Here is a 23621-nt window from a genome sequence, read left to right as displayed (position 1 = left end):
CTGAACTCAGGTCATCCTGACTTCAAGGCCAGTGCTCTATCCACTGCGCCACCTAGCTGCCCCAATACTGTGCTTCTTAAACTGTGGATCATGACCCCATGTGGTGTCGCAAAAAATTGGCAACAGTAAAAGGTTTCTGAATGCACAATGACCAAAAATTAATTAAAAACCAAACACGTAATGAATCCAAGGTGTTTCTAGCAGTGCTTGCCAGTGTTGGATCATGCAACTGCCAAAACATGAAAAGGGGTCGAGGGTGGAGAAAGTTTAAGAAGCTCTGTGCTAGAAGAGTTTCATGAAGGAAGTGGAACTTGGAAATTGGGTTGGATTTGGTTAAGGAGAAGAGAGAGGAAAAGCATTCTAGCTGTGTGTGGTGGTGGAAGGGAGACCCAGAGCACTGCATCTCTGAGGAACAGTAAGGAGGATGGTGTGGCTGGAGAAAAGGGCTTCTCCTGGGAACTAGCAGGAGATGGAGGTGAATCAGTAAAGTAGTTATCTACCCATTGCATATCAGGCAGAGTTTAAGTCAGGTGTGGAGAACCTGCAGCTTTGAGGCCACATGTGGCCCTCTAGGTCCTCAAGTGAAGCCCTTTGACTGAATGCAAATTTCACAGAACAAATCTCCTTGATAAAAGGATTTGTTCTGTAAAACTTGGACTCAGTCAAAAGGCCACATCCAAAGACCTAGAAGACCACATGTGGCCTTGAGGTCATAGGTTCCCTAGCCCTGGTCTTTGAGCAGAATATTGAAATAACATGCAGAATTACCTTTCTGGGTCTCTAAGGAACAATTCTACCCAATGAGCTTAAATTTCTTAAGTACTGTCCATGGGGCCAAGTAGCAGAAAGAATATTAATTTAGAGCAAGAGGATCTGGGTTTGATCTCAGTCATGTTACTAGCATTCCAAGTGTCAGGATGATGTGGGAGAAAGATACTGAGACTGGAGCAAACATGATCAATTTAGGGGTTAGTGAGGAGATTGACATGACTTGGGGAAAGGTCTTCATGTACCAGATGACTTTGACCATGCCACTTAGTCAAGTCAACAAACATTTATTAAGTACTTACTATAAGCCAGGTATTGGGCTTAGGGCCAGGAATACAAAGAAAGGGAAAAAAGTCTCTGCTATCAGGGAACCTTAAATTTAATGGGGGGAGCTCACGATCTAAGTGTTTGAGTCTAATTTTCTTCATATATAAAATGGGGAGGTTGGCCTAGACAATCTACCTCTAAAATCTCTTTCAGTTCTAAATCACTATGGTCCTATTAGCCTATGAACCCAAGGGGACACCCACTGCTGCTGCCCCTCGACACAGGAAAAATACAATTAAGCCCAGTATTCAGTGGGCTACTGGTCAAGCATCTGTTTGCCCTTGGGGTCATCAGCATTTTCTTTCCATTTTCTTCCCTTCACCCCTAAAGCAGGAATGGAGGCAGGTAAGTGGCACAGTAGATAAAGCCCTAGGCCTGGAGTCAAGAAGACTCAAGTTCAAATCCAGCCTCAGAGATGTGCTAGCTGTGTGACCCTGGGCAAGTCACTTAACCTTTGTTTGCCTCAATTTCTTCAGCAGTAAAATGGGGATAATAATAGCACCTACCTTGCATGAGAATGAAATGAGATAATACTTGTAAAGAACTTAGCACAGTGCCTGGCACAAGGTAAGCATTTAATAAATACTCATTCCCTCCCTCTTCCCCACCTGGCATCTCACCTTATTCCATCTAGGTATTGGAGTTTCCTGAGATATCACCACCACAAAACATAGTGGACTGGAAAGAACACTGCAGTGAGTCAACCTGTATGCTAACCGTAACTCTGCTCCTACCTTGTTTTTGTGGCCTTGAACAAGCAACTAACTATTTCTGTGCCTCAGTTTTCTTTTCTAAAAGTGGGGGGGTTGGACTCCATGTTCTATAAGGTCCCTTTTACCTCTAAGAGGTTATGCATCTAATCTTCGAGACAAATGAGACAAATGCCATATATGATGTATAATTCCTTTGTGGAGTATATTACTGAAGATTTTAAAGTTTTTTATAGATGGAGGAATGGAGAGTCTATAAAGCTTATAGTGGAATAAGAGGGCTTATTATCCCATTTGCAGATGGGAAAAGTGAAAAGTAACCTGATCAAGGTCTCGTGGCAAGTCCAGGGCAGAAATCTAATCCAAGTCTCTCTCCCTTTCATCCAATGCCTTTGATTCTTTTTTTTTTTTGGTTGAGTGATAAGAATTGGAAGAAAGTAGTATAGGCAACACTATGGCCTCAACCAAATCAAAATTAGTTTGCAGCAAAGATTTGTCTGGGGTAGGTAAAGCAGGCAGGGAGGTGACATTAAGTGGTTGTTTTCATCTCCTGGTCCTCAGTTTCCATATGCAGGTTGGACTGCAATGAAGGGAAAGGCTTCCCCCTCCCCCACTGCGCTGAGCCCAGAGGGACAAAGAAGGGGACAACAGAATCCTGGGATGTTTAGAGGTGAAAGGAATGGTAGAGATCATTCTAGTTCAACCCCCTAGAATTGTCCATGTGGCAATTGAGGCCCGGGATGTGAAATGACCCAGGCCATGAAATGAATAACTGCAACTCCCAAGTGACTGTGTAGGAAAAGACCTTCTTTACATTTTTTTTTTACCACTGCCACTCTCTTCTCTTTATCATTCAATAACACCAGTTCCCATGTTCTGCTCACATCCACAATTGGGTTTCTCATTTAGAACTATTCAAGGGTTACTCCTAAAATTGCTGTTAGATCATGGAAAAAAAACACCCTATTTGTCCAAAGATTTTTATAGCAACCTTATACATAATTGCAAGAAAAAACTGGAAGCAACCCAAATGTCCAACAATAGGAGAATGATAAATTAATTGTGGCCCATTAATGTAATGGAATACTGTAAAGCAATTAAGATGAGAAATTATGAGACATGCAAAGACATCTGTAGAGACCTTTATGAAATAATGAAAGTTTAAAAAAAAAAAGCAGAACCAGAAAAATAAAGCACACGCTCATATGAGAAAATGATATGAGGAAAGGTGAATGAAAATAAGTGGGTAAGGAATCCTGATGGGGACTTAATAGGAGTAACTGAAGAAGTATCATAATACTTTATGAATGGAAATGAATTAAAATGTAAATAGTTAATAAATAGATATAGTTGTGTTGATGATGAATGCTAAGTTTATAACAAAAATTTTAATTATAAAATAAACTACCTCATATTCTGTATGCTTATAAATTACTATGCTAAAGTACTAATGGTTTGGAGAATACAGATTATTTCTCTGCAAGAAATAGTATCATTTATAATGCAGAGGTATCTGTATGGTGTTGCTGGTAGAAACTTTAGCTCCCTTCTGTATTAACCACCTAAAAAACTTATATTTTCATTTTCCCTTATGTAACCTCAGATACGAGAGAACTATCTTGTCTCTCAACATAGTTGAGGGGAAAATAGGATCTGAATATATTCCAGTTGCTCAAGATCTGTTTTATCTTTTAACTGAGAAGAGATTACATAATTTTCATGTTCCTGCAGCATGTCTAAATGGTACGCAAAGTATAGTTCATAATTTAACCCAAACAAATTATCTAGCATGTCAATCAAAGCCCCACAAAGCAGCCACCTATCCATAAGCCTGGGCATTAACACTTTAATGCATTTATCCACAGGGGACCTAGAGGAACTGATTAATCATACTCACTCAAAACAAGGACACTGTTCTCCTTTAATGAAATCGATAAATACCTTTGGTGACATTTGTCATTGCCATAATAGTGCTTTTACTAGGAAATCCTTCTTGGGCCTGATCAGCTCCTATCCACTATGCCTCCAGTTAAGGTAACTATCATTAAATGAACAGTGGCAACTTGAGTTTGGTTGTAGGGACTAACAAATTGCCTTCCTCTTTTTCTCCAAAACATTTGATCATGGGCATGTGAAAGATATGAGATAAAATTCATTATGAGATAACGCTTTTTCTAAAAAAACAGAAATCTTCCTTATTCTTAAGGAGGAACTAGAATGAGAGAACCTAGTTGCCCTTAATGAATTCAAGGTGTCAGACCTGGACAAATTTTATCCCATTAGGAGCAGCTAGGTGGCACAATGGAGAGAGCACTGGGCCTGGATTCAGAAAGACTTGAATTCAAATCCAGCCTCAGCGCATAACAACTGTGTGACCCTGGGCAAGTCACTTAATCTGTTTTTGCCTCAGTTACTCAACTGCAGAATGGGGATAATAATAGGACTTGCCTCCCAGGATTGTTGTGAGATTAAATGAAACAATATTTGTAAAGTTTATTGCATGCTCTGTGTGTGTGTGTGTGTGTGTGTGTGTGTGTGTGTGTGTGACTGCACTTCCAAATACTCTCACTTGATCTGTCCATCTCCGTCCATCTTTACTATCATCTCAAATCTGCTGTAAATTTTTTTTGTGTATATGCTTTAGTAAGATCAGTTTGACAGCAGAGTGGAGGGAGAAGTAGACCATCTAGCAGGCTATTGCAATGGCTCAGGTATGAGGTGAAGAAGCCCTGCACCAGGGTGGTGGCAGTGTCAGAAGAAAAAAGGACGTATAAAAGAGATATTTTGAGGGTAAAATTGACAGTTCTTGGCAACATATTGGATAGGGGAAGTGAGAGAGAGAATGGTATCTTAGGATGGGAGCCTAGAAAACTGGGAGGGTGGTGGTGTCCTTGATAGTAACAGGGAAGTTTAGAAGAGGGAAGGGTTTGGGGGAAAAGATGGTATCTGTTTTGGACATGTTGAGCTTATGATGTCTATAGAGCATCCAGTTTAAGATGTTCAATAGGTAGTTGGAGACACAAGACCAAAGGATAACAGAGAGGTCAGGGCTAGATAAGTAGCTTTGAGAATCATCAGAATAGAGATGATCATTGAATACATGGAAGCTGATGAGATCATATAGAGAGAAGGACATAGCTCCTGCTCTGGGGAACACCCACAGGGTGCCCCATGAATGTTGGCATAAACCTTGACTTAAACCTCATTCCTTCTTAGTAACACTCACCTATGACTTTTTTTGCATTGTTCTTAGCCTGCACTGTTTTTCTTGGCACCCCCCCCCCAGTTAATTCTATTGCTTCCTCACATAGAGATCACCGTTTTCCTGCCTTGCTTATTTCAGAAGGACATTGTCATTAAGACAGGACATATGGGTCTCAGACATCAGGGGAAGTGGCAGAGAAAGGAACTAGAGCTAAATTTCCTTGTAGCTGGGCTAGTCCTTTTGTCTCACTTTCAAAACTTAACTCTAGGGACCAAACTCTTTCCTTCTTTTCTTTAGCGAGCATACGCCATTCCTTTGGAGCAGACCTGCACAATTTGGCAGTAGGTAGGGGCCAAAAGTAAAATAGGCTAACTTCTTTGGGCCGCAGATAGGTTAGACTAGAGACAGACTGATGATGGTTGGTTGCCATGGGTCATGTGACAAATAGGAGAGTGCCAGGTGGCAACCCTACATTTTTCACAGGCCGCCTGAGATCCTTTGTTGGGAGGCCCAAGGGTCATATGTTGTGCTTCTGCTTTGGAGCCTTGAAAAAACTCAGGGCCTAGAAAAACCCACCATTTTGCACGGAGAGCATCTCCTAGGGACTGATGAATAGGGTTCAGCTTTCCTTTCTGGATCACATACCTGGCTATAAATGATCATGTGTGGAAATATTCCCTCTTAAAGGTTTGTGGATTCCCCAGCTCCTTTTGATCCCAATATGGGGCAATGAAGTAGTACTGTGGATAGGCAAGCTGGCCTGGAGTCAGGAAGACCTGAATTCGAATCTAGTCTCAGACACTTACCAACTTTGTGACCCTGACCAAGTCACTATACCTCTGTTTGCCTCAGTTTCATCATCTGCAAAATTAAGATAATAATAGCACCTCCTTCACAGGATCCTTCACAAATGTGAGGCTCAAATGAGAACTGTAAGGTGCTTAGTACAGTGCCTGGCACATACTAAGTACTATAAAAAGAGCTAGCTGTTATTATTATATTATTATTGTCAGTGCAGAATACTGCTATTTTTTCAAAGTCTCTTTTAGGCAGTATGGAAAGAATTGTTCAGAAGTTTATTCAGCTTCTTCCTGGTCTTGTTGAACTCTGAGTCTTGACCTGTTTGAGATACTAGCCCTTGGGAAAAGACTTCCCTGTGATTCAGACTCTGGTTCTTCCACATCTAGTTCTTCCTTAGAGGAAGACTGGGGGAGCACAACTCCTTCCTACTTTTATTTGACTTTTTCCTCTCCCTTTTAAGAAAATTCAGGAAGAGAAGGGCTGTTAATATATCTAGCATGCATGCAAAGCTTGGCCTTTGCCTCAATCTCTGTGTTAGTGAGCTTTCTACTCTATTTAAATCTTCATTGTTTGAGCTCACTGAATTCCTGATGGACACATTAGCACAGTATCCGCTATTATTCTACACCGCTGGAATATCATGACCATGTTAGAATCCTGAATTGGGCTAGTAAGAAGTCCTAGGTTCTAGTCCTACACTGCCAATGGCTGGCTATGTGATTGTAGGCCAGTTACATTACCACTCTGTCACTGTTTTCTCATCTAAAATATATAATTAAGTTGATACTTAAATACATAGTTATTTTGTCAACATGGGGAACTTCAGGTATGGGAGCTCTCTACTAAGCAGATCACAAGCACCCATGACTTAATAGATAAATCCTAGAAAGTTGCTTCATGTACACAGAAGTTGTGACTATCCAGCTAGTAAATGTCAGAGGCAGGATTTGAACCCATGTTTTCATGACTCCAAACCTAACATTCTATCTACAAATCATCTAAGGCTAAATTGAAATTATACCTATGATAAAAACCTATTATCTTCAACTTCTAAAACCTTTTCATGTGCCCCCAAAGTCTCCTTTATTATGTCCATAAAGCTCTCCGCCTGTTTCCTCATACTCCTTTAATTAAACCTTTTCCTCAAGCAGAGATTGCTTGAGGTAGAATTAACTGAATTGGGAACCATGAAACAGGGAAAGTCTGGAATGCATGTAATTCTCTGAGAGGGGAAAAAAAGCCCCAGCGGTACAGAAGAGATACTGGGCCAGGCAGTCCCCCAGATCAACCACAATATTCTTGATTGGTTGCTGTTTTCGGGGGGAAGACACAGTTTATTTGTACATATTACAGGGCATTCATAAGCAGAGGAGTTCTAGAGCCCCCTACAAAGGCTGATGAGAGTCAATTGTAATGTTTTCACTGAGCGTTTACAACTCAGGAATTGGCAAATGCTACAAATAAGAGATTGATTTATTGTTTTGTTGACTGGCTAAGCTTAAGAAAGTGATGGAGAAAATGTGAATAATGCAGAAGAAAGCTGAGTGTATCGCAGGCACATTTTCCCCCCAGAGAGGTTGCTGCTAAACACTTACCAGCATATTCCTCTATGTCAGGTTTCTGTAAGCTGGATCCTCCTGTAGGAGAAAGTAGCATAGTAGAAAAAGCACAAACCCTGGTGCATAGTAGGCAGTAAGAAGGCTGGTTGCTTGATTGATGGGTTGAAAGAGAACTGACTATAGAGCTGGAGGACCTGGGTTCAAATCCCAGCTCTTCCACTTACTAGCCATGTGATCTGGAACCTTAGTTTCCCCTTCTCAGAATGGGAAAAACAATACTTGTATTCCTCAATCTAATTTACGGGATTATTTCAAAGAAAGCATTTTGGGAAGTTTAAGGCTCTACATAAATGTGATTTGTTATGATAACATTGGTTGCCGGTGGTGGGGAACCTGCAGCCTCAAGGGCACATGTGCCTCTCTAGGTGCGTTCCTTTGACTGAATCCAAACTTCACAGAACTTGGACTCAGTCAGAAGACTGCACCCAAGGACCTACAAGGCCACATGTGGCCTTGAGGCTGCAGGTTCCCCACCTCTGGTTAGGAATGAGTATAATAGCCATGTTACAAACTGCCCTTGTTAACAGAGAAAACAATATACTATGTATGCAGAGGACTTGATTCAACCCAAAGTATAACATTTCTTGTGCTGTAAATGGAGTGTTTTATGATTTTAAGGACAGTGAGGTGGCATGGCATATAAGCACCACACTTGGAGTAAAAAAGACTCATCTTCCTGAGTTCAAATCTGGCCTTGGTTACTTACTAATTGGGTGACCCTGGACAAGTCACTTAACCCTATTTGCATAAGTTTCCTAATCTGTAAAATGAGCTGGAGAAGGAAATGTCAAACCACTCCAGTATCTCTGCCAAGAAAACCCCAAAAGGGGTCACAAAGAGTAAGACATGACTGAGAAATGACTGAACAGCAAAATCATGATTTTTAAATTGCCAGAAACATTTCTGTGAAAAAGCTCAATCAATCAAAAGCATTTATTCAGTGCCTACAATGTGTCAGTCACTATGCAAGGCCTGGCAGTCTAGTGCCTTCCCTTTTTTATTTCCATTTATACTGGTATATATCTTGTTTGTACAGTTATTTGCTTATTTTCTCCTCTATTAGGTCATGAACTCCTTGACAGCAGGGACTGGTTTTTTTTTCCATTGTTTGTTCTTTTACCTTTCGTCACATCCCCAGGCACAGTGCCTGGTACACAATAGGTGCTTAATACATGCTTATTGACTTCCTGCTTTTTTTCCTTCCTTCCTTCTTCCCTTGCTGCAGGTCAGAGTAGGGAAGCATTTCCAGTTGCTCAGCATAAATATAACCCAATCCCTCACTCTTTCTCAATAGTATTAGGAATTGGTTTACTGGTGTAGCCAATAAATCCATCATGTGGGATTTAGGGAAGGTCTCCTTCTATTCTGAGTATTGTCAGATGAATTAGTGTCTCATGCATTTAGTACCTAGCACAGCTATATGCTGCCTTTAACCATAATCTCCAGACAAAGCCTGCCTTAGAGAGCCTTTTTGAGTACCAGGATTATGGGAAGGTGTTTAGTGTGGCTAAAGTAGAGAAATGGCCACAATATAGGTTGTTCATGCCATCAGCCTGGTTTTGGGGGCTCCAACCAGCCAGCTCCAATCATTTAGTGGATCAAATATGGCACCTGCAAGAGTTTTTAGAAAAGAATCAGGAGAAAAGTTTGATCCAACCCTCTACTTTCCCCACCAAAGACCCAGTGCTATTCATTTAAAAATCAGAGGTTGGGGAGGGGTGATGATCTGAAGCTCATTCTGGATGCCATTATCATCTGGAACTAGTATTTTTTACCCTTGATACTTAATCTGATGGACTAGTTAGCTTGGTTGGTGATGGTTACCAAATTGCACTTCCAAGGGCATACTACCCATCTAGATATGAAGAGATGATGAATGGAATAGATGTGATATGGTTTGTATAAATACCTGGGTTAATGTGTTCGACTTAAGTAAAACTAGGAGTTTTGGGGGGATTTTTAACCCTGCTAGAATCCTATTTTTATTTTTTAGGGATTCAAAATCTGTTGGAATATGGTGGCAGTTTATTTTAATGAAAACTTCCCAAGTTCCTGTCCAACATACCCAATTGGTCTGAGTGATCTTTTGACTAATTCCTTTGGTGCCAATATTTAAGCCAGAGCCACTTATTATCCAAAAGTGGAGAAATGCCAACTTGAACGGAAGGGGATCCATCCCCTCCTGGGGAGTTCCTGGGGGCACTTAGAGCAATAAGTCAATAGGGAGTCCGAATGCATTTCATTCAAGTTGGAGGCAGTAGGGGATTTCCTGTGTTCTCAAAAATGTTTAACAAACAGCTCTCAAAAAAAATGAATGCATGACACACTTTTAAATTTGAGTGTAGACAATCAACAAAACGATTAACTCCTCATTCCTATCATTTACTGATTTCCAGTGCTCCCACTGAAAATGTAACAGTTGGCTCTCCAGAGCAGTTCAAGCTTCCTGTCACCATCCTCTCACCTTTTTCCCTTCTGGACTGGGGCTTACTTCTTTTGCAAGCTGACCAATACAGAGAACAACTATATTGTATGGGAGGGGAAGCTGTGGTAGTCAAAACCACTTTTGAGGCTGAGGAGATGCCTCACTACATCATTATCTCAGAGCACTCAGCCTGCCCATAGCTCAATCAACCAGATCCACTGAGTTTTATTTTTAGTAGGTTCAATTTTGTTTTCACCCACATCCTCAGACACTGAAATCTGTGGGTAGATGAACTGTAACAAAAAGCTAAATTTGTACAACCATTGGATTGATCATTCTGACACCCAACACGTCCTTCTAGAGTCTACAAAATCTGAAGCTGCTAACCCCCAGCAGCAAAAACAGGAAACTTTTGTCTACCTGACACCTACATCTGAGAAGAGGTCAATTTTGGATAGTCAGGGGGCCCCTTTGTGAGACTAAGCATAAGCATTTATGACTTCTAGTCACACGAAGTTGGTGAGTCCAGGAGAGAAAAGAGATGAGGGCATGGCCTCCACGGCAACATGAAATGTGTTAGTCCCTACAATGAGCTAGTGACCAAGTGGGATGAGCTAATTTTTCAAGACACTAAATGTACCTTCTTTATCCTTCTCCACATGTCCACTGCAAAGCCTTGACACAATTAAGAAAGTCCATGAAGAATGCTATCAGCACAGAGAAACTAGGAGCGATACAGTAGTGTCTCACAAAGCTGATGAATCACTGTGGGTCTTGCATAGAGGAGTGTGGAAAGCTTTAGAAGTTAGGCTTCCACAGCAGAACACGGGAATTCTGAGGAGGACTTCCTAGATCTTGTGATAGTCCTTCAACCAATCAGAAAGCATCCCAAACACTGAAATATTCCTTAAGACGGAGCTCTAGAGGCTAAACCAGGTGCAACAGGTTGGGGTCAAGGACCAGGCAAAGGCTTATCTCCACTGGCTTAATAAGCTTACTGAATATTAACTGACATACCCTGAGGGCGGAGATAGATGCCATTTTTGAACATGGGACGCATGACCGGGAGAGATTAACATGACAAAGTACCATGGGATGGGCAGTTCAGCAAGAGTGTAACCCAAATGAGCTGGTCCGATCCCAGCTCAAATGGGAGGAGTATTGGATTTTTACTAACCATTCAAAAGTTGGCTCTGCTTCTGTTATCAGCACATACATGCCGGATTAGGGTTTGGTGTACCTGATTCTTGAGAGAAGTATAATAAAGGCTTTCCTTCATACACTCTTGTAGATTTGTTTTTGTTTCAGATTTTTCTAACAGGAGGGATCAGGGATGTGCTACAGGAAGTGTGAACTGCTCTAGAGAGCCAATTGTTACATTTTCAGTGTGAGCATTTACACCTTGGCAATCAGTAAATGCTGATTCCTGAAGTCCTCCTCCAATGCCCTCTTTAACAGTAGAGAAATGGTGGCAGCACGTACTTGAAGACTATGCTAATGGAGCCTAAACCCTGGTGGCCTAACCAAGCTGTTTGGTGCACTGGAAAGAGAGCTGGATTCGGAGTCCGAGAAACTAGGTTTGAATTTGAACTCTGTCCCTTGTTCCCTGGATGAATCTGAACAGATTGCTTCTCCTCGCCGTGTCTCAGCTCTGTCATCTGTAAAAGGAGGGGGGTACACTAGATGACCCCTAAGGTTCCTTCAGGCCCTAAGTATATGATTCCGACCTAATCTGCAAAGACCTAAAGTTTTAGTCCTGGATGTTTAATTTTTGTATCCTCAGTGCCTAGTATAGCATCTGGCACTTCGTGGGTGCTTAATAAATAATTTTTGATTCATTGGTTGACTTTGTCATGAAGTGGCTATGAAAACCTGGACTCAGGCCTTATTTCTTTTAGCTTGAAATGAACAGTTGTCTAGATGATACCCAAGGTATCCTTCCAGTTATAAAACTTTGATTTAAGAGTCTAAGGAAAAAACCGTAATGAAACTTAATAGTAGATTTCACATTAAACAGAATCAATGCATTGAATCTCTTTCCCTTTCTTCCTTCCCTCCCTCCCTCCCTCCCTCCTTTCCATTGCTGATCAATAAGGAAATTTGATCAGATCCATTTCAGACCTGTGTCAAATGACCCCTCTTCATGTAGCCTGGTGGCCCTCCTCCTCTAGGGGCTCACTACACAGGTACCTTAATCAGCTGTTTAGCCCTACTACCACTTGGAACCTCGGTTCAAGCAATTCCATCAGCTTTCAGCCTCCCCAAGCAGCAGAAGTTTAAGAGTGTACAACCATACCTGGTATTGAATTTCCTTAAAAACTTATTTGAGAAGCAGTATAATGTAGTGGATAGAGGGCCAGCATTAGAGCTAGGAAGATCTGAGTTCAAGTCCTGCCTCTGACACATACTGGCTGTGTGACTTGGGATAGGTCACTTAACCTCTCAGTGGTCCACAAAACTTTCTAAGACTATCAATGTGCAACAGGTACTGAACAACACTGGTAGTAGAAGTTTGTTATACTAAATCACAGATCTAATCCCTATCAGGAAGTATCTCAGGGAATGAAAAAATGTAGAATATGTGGAAAATGAAACAGTTCAAGCTTAGACACTTCTTAAAATATATGTTTTATTGTTTTCTGGTGTTTACTTCATTCAAATTGTGAAGGTACAGAACCTTTACAAATTTCCAGAGTTAAAGATTTCCACTGCCAAGGAAAATAGAGAGGCTATAAAATGCTGAGATTCACTAAATATTCCATTGGTTATTCCCTTGTCTATGATATGGAATGCTTTGTAGAAATACTGTATAAAATAAGGCAGACTTTTGATAGGGAATTTAATTATAAAATTTTAAAGGAGAAAAAAATGATCAGTCCCAACTTTTTTTCCCCCCTGTCTGACCAAGAGTTGTACAATTTCACTTTGGGAAGTCTTCGGCAAACAAGAGCAGAGAATGATAGTTAGCGTAGCACAGCTCTGGTGTTTCTGGAGCAGAAGAGTCTTTCAGACCTTTGTACTCTGGAGTGAGTGAGACCTGTCAACCAAACAACCTTCTTTGATTAGCATAAATCAGAGACAACAGTTAACATACACAGTTACCCATAGAATGCAGTAAAAATGTGTGTCATTGGATAATATTTTGTCTTTGCATTATGAAAATAAAAGGTCTGTACATCAAGTAATGCATATCAATGAAATGAATCATGTAAATTTGTAATGGCATCTAAAGTTGGCTTTGGCTTTTAAGTATTTATAAATTCATAGAAAATATTGAACATCTAACAAAATAAATAAAACATATTTTAATCATAGATGCTAACAATCAACTTCAAAAAAATTCTTTGTGGTTTTTTTCTTTACATTTGCTACTAAATTTCTTTTGAGAGAAGTCACTTTCAGTAGTGCTCAGAAGTGAATGATTGCACCTTCTGTGATGTGAAAAAATAAGATGTCTATTTTTCATAGAACAAAAACTTGTTCATGAAGAGTTGCCTTTAAATGTCTAATTGTTATTAGCAGTTCTTAAGTGCTTAACCCAGCACAGAACATTCTCCACAAAGCTATGAGTCACCAATGAGGATTTCTCCTTCACTTGTTGAATTGAGGATCCAGGAATTTCTTCTATCATCCTTCTAAGCTGCATTGTCTTGTATGATGAGAATGCAGACATATGGTTCATATTTGACCTTCTTCAGGATAGTCTCTGCAGCCATCCATCCAGTGTAACATCAGGGGAAAGACTGACTCTACTCCATGGGTTTTTGAGGTCGAAGGCCATAGTAGTCTGCCATGTTCTTTCCAGATCCTCAAGTGCGCGGGCCGGTCTGACTAATACTGAAAAGGCCAAACGATTCTGGCTTAAGATGAACCCAAGTGAGCTTGAGGAACAATGCATCTGGATGCCTGGGCTGGGTGGTGGAGGAGCAATCGCTATTCAGGTGGTGGTCGTAGGCTCCGGTGCTGCTTCTCATCTAGTCCCTTCCAGTATTTGAAGTTGTTGTCCAGATGCTGCATTAAGTTGGGCAGATCTGCAAAGGCTACAGAGAAAGATGTCAATGCATCAACCTCTAGTTTTGAGTTTTAGGCTTTGAAAGGAACCCCTTGAAAAAAGACCGCTGGGTACAAACATCTTTTTTTGTGATGGCAAAGAGCTAGAAACTAAGGGGAATCAACTGAGTAATGGCTGAACAAATTATGGTATATGAATGTAATGGAATACTATTGTGCTACAAGAAATGATGAAGGGGATGGTTTCAGAGAAACTTGGGAAGACTTATATGAACTTAATGCAGAGTGAAGTAAGAAGAGCCAGGAGAATAATTTATTTAACAATGACATTGTAAAAACAAAAAATTATGAAGGGTTTAAGAACTCTGATCAACACGGTGACCAACCATATTTCTAGAGGACCCATGGTAAACCATACTATCCATGTCTTGACAAAAAGATGATGGATTCAGGGTACAGCTTGAAACAGGGTATGGATTTTTTTTCTTGGCTATACATATTCGTCTCTCCTTTTTTTTCTTGGGGCAGGGGGGAGGAGGTGGTGAGAAGAGAGAAAATAGGTTTTTGCTCATTGAAAATATTGAATTAAAAAAGGAAATGGATAAAGATCCATTATGAATGTATATGTGACTTACATAACTGAAATAGCCACAGTCAACTCTAATTATCTATGGGTTCAGCATCTTAATTGTAATTTGAGGCAAATCTTGCATTCAACCTAATTGATCTTGTAGGAGAGACTTTCTATCTATGGACTTCAGTTTTCCTTATCTGTAAAACAAAAGGCTGAACTAACTGATCCCAAACGTCCCTTCCAATTTTAAAAACACTTACTAATTATTTGCTTTGCTGACACCTCAGTAACTCAGTAATGAGACCAATGACTGTATAATACAGCTTTGCAGAAATCCTTCAAGGGTCAATATGAGCCTGACCTTTTCATGACCTCCTTCCAAAACTACTCCAAACTATGGGGATCAATTCCTTTTCTAAACTTCTATAACACTGATTGTCTTTACTCTTCATCTGGCCTTTTGTCTTGCACAAGCTTGAGGCAACTCTTGTACTGCTTTGTACTACCACTTAACTCTTACGCTGTTATTTAACTTTTTATGAGTATTGAACAAGAGGACCTGGTCAATTTGATGAGGTAAGTTGTTGCTCATTAATTAATCACCTTGCTGGAGATAAGCTTTTGTTTGGGACATCGATTAAACTTCTTATGGAGGGTGCAGACTTGTCCATTAACAGTTCCCTAGAGATAATTTAGGACATATCCTTTGCTTGGATACTTGGCAACCCTTTCCCATTTTATTGAGGATGAGTGATTTAAATTTCAGCATTTGGGCATAATTTTATTCACTCAAGCTATTTGTGGATCAGAGTCCACTTCTTTGCTTTGAACCTATACAAAGGAGACAGACCTAGGAGATCTAGTCTGAGCCCAGACCAGAGACACAATACTTCAGATCAGACCTTAGTACCTGGAACTTGCATATCAGCATAGCCACTCAGAGACCCATCCTTTCCCTTTGGACTTAGAGTCAGGAAGATCTGGGTTAGAATATTACCCTTCCTATTTACTAGCTGTTTGACCATGGTTAAATCCCTTGACTTTTCTTGGTCTCAGTTTCTTTACCTATAAGTTGAGGGAGTTGTTTTTGAAAACCTCTAAGGAACCTTCCAGCTCTAAATCGATGCTCTATGATTCCCTTGGCCTTCTAGAAAGAGGAGAGGTCCCTGAATAATAGCAGCATTTTGTGGAGAAGAATGTTAGGTACGTGGCTCTGGAGCTGGTGGAGTAGCAAGGGACTGAGCTATATTTTAGAAGGGAAGGGAACAAGTTATTTATTAAACACGTGCTATAAGCCAGGCACTATGCTCAGTGCTTTACAGATATTATTTCATTTGATTTAGCTGAGCAAAACCTGGATTTTACATTATGATACTACTGTGAATTATTCTGACTATGTGAGTCCGAGGAGAAGGAGTTGGAGCTGGACTCTTTAACAAGCCTGAGTTCGTTTTTCTTCTGAGGGAATACAAATTTTCAGGGTTTCACTGAAAGCCTGGAGGCCTTTATGGATCCCTGGGATGAAGATGAGAACCAACAGAATGTAAGGAGTTGCCTTTTCTTGTGTCCCCAAATTTGTTTTCCTTCTTAGGGGAATGCAAACCCTAGGGCTAGTACTCCAAGACTAGAACCCTCCATAGGTCTATAGAAGGTGGAACTCATGGGAAGTTGATACAAGAATTTAAATTTTTTAATAGTCTACTGTGAGTCCTTTGTATTGTCCTGAAGTTTTTTTGGTAGGCTGTTCGTTATCTGAAAGGCATTGTTACCTTCAGTTCTTGTATGGGAACCAGGGACCCTTTTATTCACATCAGTGGAAACGTAGACAGGAACTATACTGTAAGGTGACAACCTTTCTCTGGGTGGAGGCAAAGGAAGTCAAACTGACAAGGTGTAGAAGGCAGCCCCAAGTCTGAACCTGCTATGTGTAAATCTAAAGCTTGTGGTTCTGGACTTCAGGCTACATCTGTATAGATTCTATCTTTCTAACTAGACACAGTGTGGTATGGTGGAGAGAGAACTGAATTAAAACCAGAGGCCCTGAGTCCAAATCTTGGCTCAGCTTCTTACTCTTTGTGTGACTCTGGCACATCACTTAACTTCTCTGGGCTTCAGTTTCCTTATATGTTGAATAAGTATTTCAACTCCTTCTATCTGGAACTCTTTTCTACCTTGCAAAATGGGGAAATGGGTGGGGCACCAAATAAGCTATGTTAGTGGCTTCCAGTTCTGAATATACGATTCTATTTTCTGATTTACTTAAAAGTTTGCTACCCCAACAGCTAACTATCTTCCTCGTTCCAAAGGAGCTTTGAGAAATGGTAGGCTTTACCCTGCAGAAAGAGATCAGTCTATTCTCTACCAAACATGGAATGTATTACATAGAGGGAGCAGTTTCAGGAACCTAGGCAGTTTCCCAGCCTTTTTTGAGTCAGGTCTTCCCAGCATGTCTGGGAAAAATGACTCTGAAGTGAGGATGAATTCCCAGACGATCAAACGGTACTCCCATGCAAATGTAAGCACAACATGTGACAAAGCCAACCTCTACCCTTTTGGATGCTTATGTCCATTAGGACAGAAAATCAAGAATCAATTGTACAAATAAATAATTTGAGTGTTTCAGATGTCTGCACAACTCTGACACCTTCTCCAAAGAAACAATGACTTTACAGGACTTAGAGTCTAAAAGCAGAAACTTTTTGGCAGGGACCCACATAATAGCCTCCTAACCACATTTGTATTCTCAGTTTCCAATCACAGGAAACATAATTAGGCCATTACAAGAGAGCTAATGTTTTCAATACCGCACTTCAGTCTTTAAGGACATGATAGAATACACTGCTAAGTTTACAGAAATTCCCTAACAAGGTTTGTTCTTCATCTATTTGAATTTTACAATGACAAGCTCATTCCATTTTAGGAAGATGTAGTTAGGTATGACTGGAGGAAAACATCCTTTGTCCTGTTACTCTGGTTAGGCTGGTTTGGAGGCACTGTTTTGCTTTTTGGTCAGAAGTAATGTGAAAAATTGTGAACCAGATGCAAATAGGGTCAACTTTTAATTTGGAAGGAAAAAATATGCCAGATGATTTCTTACCATCCCAAGCATCAAACATGTCTGTAATGAAGTAGTCAATGAATGAGATTTGGGATTTGGGGATGCTGCAAGTGTTTCTGTCAAAAACTGGCATTACCACGGGTAAATCTTGCCTCTTCTCTTCATCAGTCTGCCAATCAGAAAATATTTAATTCATTAGAAAACAGTGTCAGGATTACTCACTGGCATCAGGTCATACTCAACAACACTTATTTATTTATTTATTTGTTTATTTATTTATTTAAGGTAGAACAACAACACTTAGGAAATTCTTTTTTTTTGGTAGATGGGAAAGGCTTAAATATAAGGAACCATTATCATGTCAACAGCCAATATAATCCAATTTCATTCAAAGGTAACAACTTATTCTCAATGTGAGACTGGGGGCTAGAAGTGCTTCAAGATATAAATGCCCATAACATAGTGATAATAATAACATATTGCTGATTTTTTTGAGGCACTTCAGGAGAGACTCCCAAGCAATAGCTACCAGTCAGATGGCAAGATCTTTTCTACAATCTCTAACATTCTTTGACATTATTTGAGCATTAATTGGCTATCTGACCTTGGACAAATCATTGAACCCCTCTAGACCTCAGTTTCCTTACCTGTAACATGAAGGAGGTTGGACTTCTCTGGTCCCCATTTTCGGTGGCTCCCTATTGACTCTATTAAAAAATATAAACTTCTCTGTTTGGCATTTAAAGCTCATCATGATTGGCTCATCTTTCCAGATGTATTTCACATTATTCCCCATAGCACGTTTAACCAAAATGACCTACTTGCTATTTCTTTCTGAGCCACACTCTTACTGTGCCATAGCAACCACTCACCCTGGAAGCTCAGTCTACCTCTTTACTATTTCTCACATTGGAAGCAGCCTCTGTCCCAGTGGTGTCTTCCTCAGATTGTCTGGTTCTTCCCACAACTTTTATTTGAAGGAAGATGTCTGGCCAATCATATCTTCACTCATCTCCAAGTTTCACTCTCAACTCTTTCAACTTTTTTTTACCATGCCCTCATACCAGTATTTCCTGTTTTCAGCTTCCTTTTATGTGTTGTCTTCCTTCTCTAGAATTCAAGTTCTTTGAGGGCTGGGACTGTCTTTCTTTCTGCTTGTATTTCTATTCCCAGCACTTAGCACAGTCGGGAGCTCATGGTAAGCGCTTGATAAAAGCTTGCTGTTGTTTGATTTTCATACACACCATTCTATCTCTTCCCTCTATGTCTTTGCATAGGTTGTCCCCCATGCTAGATCCTTTCAAGGTTCCACCTCTGTGCCAAATCCTAACTTGGGCCTTTTCTGATCTCTTCTCTCCCCCCACTGTTGTAATTGCTCTCCTCCATCCTGTAGTTACTTCGTATTTACTTATCTGGGTATGTCACTATAATGCAAACTCCCAGAGGGCAGGGATTGTTTTATTTTTTTTTGTCTTGGTTTCTCTAGCACCTATTTTAGTGACTTGCTTGCTGAATTGAATTCAATTTACAATTTATATTCATCCTGCTCATAAATGATATCTCCTCTCATTCATGATAAATTATTTTTTTATTAATTTATTTTGATTTATCAACAATTGGTAAATTATTTTTTTAACCAGAAGAAATTACTATTTCTCAGAATCTGAAGTAAAATATGGCTCTTAGTCCAGTGACTTAACTCCTTTGACTATATTATTTAAAAATACTGTTATGTATAGAGCTTGTCTGGGTGTGCCTGTAGTTCTGGCCTATGCTCTATGCATATCTATGTTCCACAATGCCTTTTAATGACTGATTTCCTAAAATACATTCTCCACAGAAGAAGAAGAAGAAGAAGAAGAAGAAGAAGAAGAAGAAGAAGAAGAAGAAGAAGAAGAAGAAGCAGCAGCAGCAGCAGCAGCAGCAGCAGCTCTTCTTGTTCAGGCAACTCTGTTACTCATGCTTTTAATCCTATTTCCTATCCTAGCTCCTATGGGAGTTTTCCCCTTCAATTATCTTTGCTCTAATTTTCATTTTGTCCTCATCCATTGGCATTTTTGTGCTGTTTACAAGTATGTCAGGATATTCTGAATCCTTAGAACAACATTCACTTCACCTTATTCCCTCCTTCACCTCCAGCTATAATTCCTCCCTGTTTCATAGCCAAGCATCTGGAAAGAACTCTCTAGATTTCTTGCTTCTTATTTCTCAATTCCTACTCATTTTTCACTCCTTTGCATTCAGTCTTTTGACCTTACTACTCAACTAAAATTGCTCTCTTGAAGGTTACCAACGATCACTTCACTGCAAAATCCAATGACATTTCCTCAGTCCTCATCCTTTTTGACCTCCCTGTAGCTTCTGACACTGCTTATCACTCTCCTTTTCCTAGATACTCTCCTTGGGTTTCATGACACTGCTATTTTACTAAATGTCATCCTACCCATCTGCCCATTCCTTCTAATTCTCCTTTGAAGGCTCATCAAGGTATCACCCCTATTTGTATATGTACTCAAAGGGCTCAGTCCTAGACTCCCTTCTCTTTCTATGATCTCTCTTACTGACCTTGTTATTTCCCATGGATTTAATTATTATCTCTGTGTACCTAACTCTTAAATCTATATATCTCACTTCTTTCCTGAGTGTCTGTCCCACATATATCTCTTTACCTAGTTCTCTCCTGAGTGTATGTCCCACATCTTCAACTGTCGGACATCTTCATATGGATGCCATGTTGGAATCTCATTTTTTATGTTAAATACAAATGATCTACATGTTTAATACAAACTCCTTATTTCTTGTAAGGGCACTAATCTAATCGCCCAGGTTTGCAACTCCAGGGTAATCTTCAACTCTTCACTGTCCTTCACTCTCCACATCCAATTTGTTGCCAAGTCTTATTAATTCTATTTACAACATCTGCATCTGTTTCTTTCTTACCATTCAAACAACAATCATCCTAGTTTAGGTCCTTGTTGCCTTTTGCTTGGACTATTGTAATAATTTACTAATTGGCCTCCCTGTTCCACGTGTCTCCCTTCTTTAATCAATTCTCCACATAGTTGCCAAATTGACATTCTTAAAGCATAGATCTAAACCTGTTTGAATTCTCTTGGCCTCAGTTTATTCATCTGAGGAATTCATAATTTACCCCAGAGGCAATAATGAGCTACTAAATTTCTTAATCACAGCAGTGATAGTATAACTTGTCAGAAATACTGTAGAAGAGATTCTTGCTGAATCTTGTTGAATTCTTTTTAATATAGAGGTTGGACTACATGCTGTCCAAGGTCCCTTATAATTCTGAGTCTCTATGATTCTAAGGGTGCATGGGAAAGTGGAAAGAGTGCTGACTAAGAGTGGGGAGACTTGAGTTCTCATCCTGGCTGTTGTTCAGTCAATTAGCATTTATTAAGTGTCTCTTATGTTCTAAGCACTCTGCTAAGTGCTGGGGATGAGAAGAAAAGAAAAAGATTGTCCCTGCTTGCAGGGAACTCACAGGCTAATGGGAGAGACAGCATAAAATCAATTACGTACAAATGAGACATATACAGGAAAAATAGGCAACGATCAGTAGAGGGAAGGCATAAGCATTAATTGGCTATCTGACTTTGGACAAATCATCGAACTTCTCTGGGCCTCAGTTTCCTCACCTGTAATATGAAGGTGGTTAGACTAGATGATCTCTTAAGAACCTTCCCAGCTCTGAGATACAAGGGTCTATGTCTTTTCTGTATGGCTATGTTAGGAGTCCAGTGAAATCTGCATCCTGAGCTTACTGGTGTTTCAATAAAAAGCAGGGATTTGCCTGTAAATGTACAAGCCTTCTGACTTCCACAATTTTTTTTGTCCTTGAATGAGAGCTGATCGTTGTCAGGAGTGCACACTATTCCTTGGCATGCTTTGACTAGAATGAGTTCTGTGGGCAAAACACAGACCCAAACTACAACCAATATAAGAATACTGGTGAAAAACGCCTCAGATGCTAGAGCATAAGAGTTGGCATCTGAGCACGTTGTCCAGAATGCGCATAGGCGCTTTTTGATACGTACAAGTAAGGTCATTTCAACACAGAATTGTGATATTTTAAAACTAGATTTCGGTGACCATGGCTTGTACCTGGTTCAGTTGATGTTTCTCACCAGGCTACAAAGTCAATCACCTGTAATTATTCTTGATCTTTCTCTCCACCTTCCCATCTTGGGCACCCCCCCGTATCTGAGCCTTGCTACAATTCTGTGAGGTAGGCAAGGCAGGCAAACACACACACACACACATATAGATAGATATAGATACACACATTTATATAGAGATGTATATTTACTATGTGTGTGTGTGTGTGTATGTGTATAGATATATGTATATTATAACTCCTGCCTTGCTCACCTCACAGAATGGCATACATACACATACATATTCACACAATGTATATATGTACATACACTCATATATACATGTGCACAAATACACACATGTGTAAAAGCTTAAAATGTAAATGACTTTTGAGATACCGTGTATATACACATTTTTATACACATATATGTGGTGTATGTATGTGTTTATATATACTACATATGTGTGTACATATATGTATGTACATACATATATACACATACATACATATACATATATATACTAGATAGATAGATAGATAGATAGATAGATAGATAGAAACTCCAGCTCAGAGAGAGTCTTGCTTAGGGTGACACAACTGGCTAATGGCACAGCCAAGGTTAGAACCCAGGTGTCCTGAATCCTACCTCATTGTCTTGCCACTACACCATGTTTGAAGCCTGGAGACGTCCTATGTGGAGAAGACATGTAGATAAATTCCAGCGTGATTCCTATTACAGCCTTTCCTTCACCTATTCTCCAATGCCTCAGTTCTTCTAAAGGATTCAGTACCTCCACAGAACCAGAGACTATTTACAAGTGCCCCTCCCACACAATTCTCCTTTGAGGACTCTGAATATTACTAAAATACTTATTTGGATATCTAAGTTAAGTTCTGCTCTCATTCAGTCGTATTCTAGTGTGATTCAACTTTATCTAAAACTTCATCTTATTTTCTCCCTTATATTTCCTCTTTCCTGAATAAATTCTTCTTTCTTTCCAGCCAGGCTACTGCACTCCATTCTCCAGCTCTTATCTGCCACTCCAGCTGCTGTCTTGGGGCACTGTATCCCTGAATGATGAAAGGTGACCATGTATAGGCTCCCCCAGGCCCACCAGCTCTGGTCATCTTTCTGCCATGCCACCACATATGTCTCACTTTCTTTTCTCCCTCCTGCTTTCCACCTCTTGAGGACTCAAATCCATACTTCCGTTTCTGGAAAGGACATGTTAATTAGTTGCCAAATGACTTCATTCACCATCCTTGTGACTTCCTGACCAAAACACCCCTCAAGCCAACACTCACCTATGGGTGTTGTCTTCCCTATTAGAATGAAAGTTCCTCCAGAAGAGGGACTTAAATTTGTACCTCCAGTGCTTAGCACATCTCCCATACATAGTGCTTAATAAATGCTTTTTTCATTTGTCTATTTATAATATGAAAATTTGTCAACGCCAATGAGTTATTGCATTATTGTCTAGCAGTTCACTTCAGAAGGAGTATAACCAGTTACTACTACAGTGGCCTGATTTAAAGAGGAATCCAATAATCAGTCAACAAGCATTAAGTGCCTACTATGTGTCAGGCACTATGTAGGGCACTGGGGATACAAACACATTGAAGCGAACAATCCTTATTGCTAAGAACTTTACATTTTAACGAGGGGGAGAAGGACATAGAAGAGGTTGTGCAGAATAAATATAAAAATAATAAATACAAATTAGTTGAATATAAGGTAGTTTGAGAGGAAAGACACTAGCAGTTGAGAGGATCAGCAAAAGCTTAATGTAGGTCAGTCAGTCAATTAGCATTTAAGTGCTTACTAAGTACAATGCACTGTGCTAAAATTCTAGGGATACAAAGAAAGGCAAAAACATTGTCTTTGCCTTCAAGAAGTTTCTATCCAAATGGAGGAGACAACATATTAAGAATTAGTTATGTGACAAGACACAGACAGAGTAGATGGAAGGCAGTCTGAGAAGGGAAGCACTAGCTTTTTGGGAGAATTA

At 40.0% G+C, this 23621-nt stretch overlaps 1 protein-coding gene across 4 annotated transcripts in view; it reads right to left on the bottom strand.

The window, feature by feature from the left end:
- Positions 1-12464: 12464 nt before the first annotated feature.
- Positions 12465-23621, bottom strand: part of PDE8A (phosphodiesterase 8A) — a 261479-nt gene continuing 250322 nt past the window's right edge. For all 4 annotated transcript variants that reach the window (XM_020966427.2, XM_078151108.1, XM_020966433.2 and 1 more), the window contains 2 exons: positions 17538-17667; positions 12465-13895 (listed from right to left, as the gene is read on the bottom strand). In XM_020966427.2, coding sequence (XP_020822086.1) covers positions 13789-13895; positions 17538-17667 — 237 coding nt within the window. In that variant the 3' untranslated portion in view covers positions 12465-13788. The remainder of the gene's footprint in view (positions 13896-17537; positions 17668-23621) is intronic.

Source organism: Phascolarctos cinereus, unplaced genomic scaffold (genome assembly GCF_003287225.1).
Source record: "Phascolarctos cinereus isolate Bilbo 61053 unplaced genomic scaffold, phaCin_HiC Scaffold_3;HRSCAF=262, whole genome shotgun sequence".
NCBI classification, from domain to species: domain Eukaryota; kingdom Metazoa; phylum Chordata; class Mammalia; order Diprotodontia; family Phascolarctidae; genus Phascolarctos; species Phascolarctos cinereus.
This window is presented reverse-complemented; position numbering and strand designations above follow the sequence as displayed.